Here is a 6,120-nt window from a genome sequence, read left to right as displayed (position 1 = left end):
TAAAACAAAGCACCATTTTTTTTGGCAGGGTGGGGTTTACATCTGCAAGCACCCAAAATGAGTTACCTAGCCATACTGTAAAACCAAGAGGTACTTTTCAGAACATATATGAAGACCTGGGAGCAGATTTGCTGAGCCTGTACCCAGGGGATTGGGGCATACCCACAGACTCCTGGGGTGCATCCTGATGAGCATGTACATGCAGGGATGCTAATTTCCTGTGGGACAAATTACTTTTCATCCCCAGGCACACTGCTGCACGTGTGCTCAGGTGCATGGCAAATAGACCTGGGTGGGGTAGGGGAGGTTGGGGTCAGCATCTGTGCTGGCCCCAGCAACCTTACCAGCAGTCCTGGGGGTCTTCCAGGGCAGCAGCGGTGCCAAGTCGGTCGTACAGAGCCTGGCCAGCTGCTAGAGTGCCATTCTGGCTGCCCAGGCTCTATTTCTGGTGGCACATGCTGCCGCTGTGTGCGCTGCACCGCTTTTTTTAGCTGTGGGGTTTTTTTGATACTGGGATCTCCCAGTGTGAAAAAACTCCTGCTCTGCAAATCAGCAGCGTGGCAAACAGGGGTGTGTGTGTTGCGTGCAGTTTACAGCACCTCAAACTGCATATTCATGCTTGTCAGGATGTGCACCCTGGTCCCAGCATTTAACCTCTGTGCTTCAGTTTCCCTATTTGTAAACTGGGGTTAACTTCATCAGCCTGCCAGGGAGTAGTATTGTATTCTGAACTGCGCTTTCATGATTATTTTGGCATTTTAGTCAATGTCTGTCCAATGAACAAAGCCTAAGTAGCCCTGGGAACAGGCACCGGTTTTGTACCTACCTTCATCTGCAATGGTAAACTCTTCATCTGATGAAGAGTTTTGTACAGTTTTGTAAGGATGAATTTGTTAATATCTATAAGATACTCAGCTATTATAGTGCCACGACTCATCATGCATAGAAAACCAATGCCCTTCAATTATGGGGATAATGGAAAATGGATTTATTGTATCAGCCTCCATCTGCAATGTTAAATTTCCATTAAATTTCCATAAAAACATTTTTTAATGAAAATACTTAAATCAGGACCACCAATCAGAAAGGCACTTCTAAAACAGCTACTTGTCCACAAAATAAGGCAAGGTGGCAGGAAAACATTACTTCCTTGCAAGTGACATTTGTGGCAAAAGTTGGAACAGACAAAAGCAGAAAGAAAAAAATTAAATAATATCATAAATGCAGTTATCGTTCCCAAACCATATACCCTTTTAATAAAAATAATTGGCATAAATAAGAAGGATATTGTTTCTGCCTAACAATCCAGAGGACACAAGGTACTGGCATGTTTTTAGCAGGCCTTTTTTCTCACTTGAAAACCTCAGTGATTGAGGTTGTCAGTTTCCCGGGGATGCTTGGCATGATATTGACAAGAGGATGTGAAAGTGACATCCCAAAAACCAGAGGCACAGAGATTTGGAGCAGGGTGAAAGTGACTTCCTTCTCTTGGAGGTTAAAATAAATCAATGAAGTATGTTTTGAAACTCAACATATTTCTCACTGCACTATTATACCCAAACCTATAGATTTCCTGGCTTGTTACAGCAGATTCACCTGCCCAGGTGAGGGATGAACTAGCTTATCCACATTGAGCCTGTTTTCATAGAGTCATAGGATTGAAAGGGACTTCATGGTACACCTAGTCCATGAATGCAGGATGTACTTTTCTTAAAACATCCTAAAAAATACCTGTCTAACCTCCTTTTGGACACCCTCGGTGGATGAGATTCCACAACTTGCCTGAGAAGCCTGTTTCATTGTCCTACTTTTCTTATAGTTAGGATTTCCTCCCCCCCTCCACCTTCTGGTTTATGAGAACCTTTCCAACATTTGAAAACTGCTGCCATGTCCACACACTGGTCTAATTTTACTTTGGAGTAAAATCTAAAGTTTTTCTGTGTCCTGTGTCTATTCCTTTATAAGCTCTATCCTTCTAGCATTGAAGGGCTGGATTCTAACACCTGTACTTCTACACAGTGACATCATGCCACACAAAAGCTTCATTGTTATACTCAACATGAGGCAAGGTATCAGAATCTGATATCTATGAACAATCTTCTAGTTGACTGCAAAATAAAAATATGAAGAGGTTACCCCTGCAATAAATGAAACCATTCATGCTACTCATAAATAAGAAGAGCAAGCTCTGTGTTACTTCTCTCTGTCATTGTTGGGACTTGTCTTTGGTTGCTGTCAGGCATCCGCAGCATGTTGTGAAGTCTGGGTAGAGCCTTCTGGGTTTTAGAGATCTTAACGTTCCCAGAAGTCAGGTAATGGGGCACATGCTTTTTATTTTTTTTTTAAATTAGGGTGTTAAAAAATTGCTGCAGATGGTAGCCTCCTCCCCTGTGGAGCCTAAGTATGTTTCTGTGGCAATGTGACAGAGCTCCACCAGCCTGAAGTATGTAAAAGTCCTTGAGGTAGCTGCCAAACCAGAGTCCAAGCCTTCAGGCACACTTGGATCTTTTTGCTTTTAAGTAAGGACATCATTAAAACATGAACAGACACACTTGCATCATAGCACACGGCATGATTGCAAGCAGGAGGGTGCAGTGGGCATGCTAAAGCATAATGATGGTAAAGTGTTGATGGGTATCTCCTTTCCTCTGAATTTCCCAACACGCAGCACAAAAATCAATTCATTTATCTTTGCCATACCCAGAGAGGTAGTATTGCCTAATGAAATGACTTGTGTAAAGTTGCTCAAGGAAGTCTGTAGGGTAGTTGAGAATATCCAAGGCCAAAAGATTCAAATTCAAGTGGTATAAATTCAAGTGTTAAATCCATATTTAGGTGGCTTACTAAAAACTGATTTGATTCACAGGTGTAGAGTGTCCTGAGATTATGTTGAACTCAGCAGGACTTAAGCAGCTCTGAAAATCAACTGCTACGTTTTGTTTTTATGGAATCGCACATGAAGTTTTCACCCTAAGTCTGTCTCTTAGGCTTTTGCTTCCATTGTAAAATCATCCTTTCTCTTCTCATCAGAACAAGAAAGGGAGATCTAAACTTCCCAGAGCTTTGAAATATAAAGAACTTGCAAAAAATATTCACTGGAATTAGGAAAAAAAAGAGCTACTGATAAGAAATAAGGGACATAAATACTAATGCTCTCTTTACATCACCAGATAAGTGGGGATACAAACATAGATCTCACATGAGCGTTGCAAAAAATCTTTGTCAAAAAAATTGTCTGCCAGGGCTAGGTTAAACTAATGATATCTGCTGGGAGGCTTCTCTTTAGTTTTTATCTATGCAAATCCCGATACAACCAGAGAGGTCACTGCTGAGCAGTAGGCAGTATTCAAGCTGAATAGAAATTGGGTTTTTTGTACTGCACAATTTGAGATTTCATCCCCCCGCTGCCCCCGGTTCCGAATCAGGATGGAAAGTTCAAAGCTTTCAAACATAGCTTCTGAATCTCAGTGTGATTGGGGTCAACTGAAACATTTTCCTTGTGTCATTTCAAAATAATTCATGTCAATGTTGACCTTTTCAATTATTATTTGATCTTTTGTTTGGGTTTTTTTTTAAAACCCATTGCCAGCTAAAATATAGAACTTTTTAATGTTGAAAATGTCAAAAGGAGAGGTTTTGACAAGTCCAACATGAGTGCTACCCCCCTCCTTTTTCCTTTTTGATTAAGGATTCCTTCCCCGCCCTCACCCCTCAAACAGGACATTTGTTGGAACTGATCTTTTCCTGCAAATGGTTTTGGCTTTCACAAATCAGAATTGTCCAACAAAAGTATTTTTAGTCAAAAAATTCCTGACCAGCTCTAGTATTCGTTTCCTACAAATGTAATCACTGGCTTGTACATGTCTGCCATTGGGCATGATCCAAACAGGGCCAGATTTCATTGCAGGTATTAGGCACATCATGGATTTAGGTGCAATTCTATTCTACTCAGCTTGCATCTTTGAAAATCCATTAGTCCATCTACTCTTGTGGCATATCATCTTGACTTTTAAAGTTGAGACACAAAAAGAGAAGAGAAAAGGAGGATAGTCTGCTTATCTATCTTTTGAATTAACATTATTTAGAGACTTGCGCTGGACTACAATCACACTTAGGCCCCTAAGGTCTTCGATCCCTTCCTCATCGAATATGTGGAACAGGATCCGACCCTAGAGGTATATATCACCCTCAGTCTCCAAGCTCTTTATATTCATGCAGCACCATCTAAATGCAGCCACGGAGCAGGAACACAAAACCTTCTGTCTTACAACAGAAAGACACACATTTACATTGGTGAACACTGCCTATAACACCTGTGCTCAGTAACCAGACCCCTGTTTTTTTAACAGTTTCATGTGAAAGGTTCAATAAACTGTGCAGAATGCATTTAATCTACCTAAGCAGGATAAAATCAATATAGTTGGGATTCAAATACAGTAACAGGGCAGATTCTGAGGTGGTGTAAGTGGCCATGGCTCCATTACAGTCAATGGTGATACACCACTTTAGGATTAGTCCCTAGGTGTTTCAAACCTGATATTCCTACTGCCAAACCAGCCTTTGAAATTGCATCTAATCTGTTTTTTTCTTTTTCCTCCAAGGCAATAAATATTTTAAAAAGTCTTGAATTTCACTATATCATAATCTGTGTAGAGTAAACTCTTCAATATTTGTCTCTTTTTGTCTCTCTCTCCCATTTCTAGCTTGATCACTCACGGTTTTGGAACGCCTGCAATATGTGCTGCCCTCAGCACTTTCCAAACTGTTCTCAGTGAAATGCTGAACTACTTGGAAAAACACACATCGCACAAAAACGGCGGAGCTGCTGAATCTGGCCAAGGACATGCCAACACGGAGAAAGCCCCCCTGCGGAAAACTTCAGAGGCTGCTGTGAAAGAGGGCAAAACAGAAAAGACAGACTAGCTACATCAAACAGAATCTATTTCAAGAGAGTCTTGCTGCTGATATTTTTTTTAAATATATATATCATTGAGGGTGATTTATCTCCAGTGGACCAAATCCAAAAGAGGAAAAAAAAAGATTAAACACGAGAGTGAAAGAGAGAGAGAGAGAGAAATACTCCACTCTTAGAACAGCAGTGTACAGTAATTGTGTGATGAAATTGTCACTTTTTTTATTGATGTTGCTCTAAACTCCTTTTTTTTTTTGTGCACGTAGTATTTGATCGTTCCGAATAATACACTAGCACCATTTTCTATAAGCACTTCTGGACCTGGCTGAGGCGGCGTGCGTGGTTTGTCACAGGCTAACTCAAAGCACTTTCTTATCTGGCAACATAGGTAGGGATCTGGAAAGCACATCAGCCATGGGGTACACAGATCTGTCACGATGACTTCGCCCATGTGATGGAGAAAACTGGAAGGAGTGCCTCCTTCGACCCACCAAACTGAGCATCAAGGGACAATACTGGAACTTGGAAAGAGATGAGCCTCTATGTCCTGGAAATGATGAACCATTCAGTGTGGGGGCAGCCTCTCTCAGTTTGGGCATGTATTGGTAGAGTTGAAATAATGCCGAAGCCCATCAGGGCTCTGTCCCCACCATTCAAGAAGTGTCTCTCGAGGGAAGGAGATCACAGATGGCAATTAAAAGGTCTTGAGGGTTCCAGGAACATCCTCCACACTAAGAACGAGAGGTTAGATTCAACAATAGGAGGGGCTTGCATCTTTTTAGCCCCTCCTCCTGACATCTGAATCAGATCTGGGCCTGCAGGCAGGCGGAGAGGCCTTTTGGTTTGCCTTGATTTCATGATGCTTTCTTTCCTTCTACAGCTCACTGCTGCAGCTGACTTGCCACTTGCAATAATGCTGGGATGCAGAGGTTCCAAAAAAGAGTCTTAAAAAAAAAAATTCAAAATTGTTATGACACCTAGGATAGACTGGTCTAGTCCACAGCAGCCGGAGGGTTAATGGCCCTTCTCCCCTATTTCGAAGGTATTAATTGACCCCCAGCTACACACAGCATCATACATTCAACATGTTCTGCTTGCTTCAAAACGAGGTTTGTCCAGTCCAATTCCACTGCTTGCAGTTAATTCCATCCTTCTGCCCCAGGATTTTTACTTTATTAGCTCACCGTTTCTTTTGCTGTTTCCCTTGT

At 41.7% G+C, this 6,120-nt stretch overlaps 1 protein-coding gene across 1 annotated transcript in view; it reads left to right on the top strand.

Moving 5' to 3' along the window:
• The window catches only part of TFAP2D (transcription factor AP-2 delta), a 52,568-nt gene extending 47,645 nt beyond the window's left edge, over window positions 1–4,923 (top strand). The window contains exon 8 of the mRNA XM_006025671.3: window positions 4,704–4,923. Within this exon, the coding sequence (XP_006025733.1) occupies window positions 4,704–4,923 (220 nt within the window). The remainder of the gene's footprint in view (window positions 1–4,703) is intronic.
• Window positions 4,924–6,120: the final 1,197 nt, after the last annotated feature.

Source organism: Alligator sinensis, unplaced genomic scaffold, assembly GCF_000455745.1.
Source record: "Alligator sinensis unplaced genomic scaffold, ASM45574v1 scaffold293_1, whole genome shotgun sequence".
Classification (NCBI taxonomy): Eukaryota; Metazoa; Chordata; order Crocodylia; family Alligatoridae; genus Alligator; species Alligator sinensis.
Note: the sequence above shows the minus strand (reverse complement) of the source record. Positions and strands in the feature narration are given on the sequence as shown.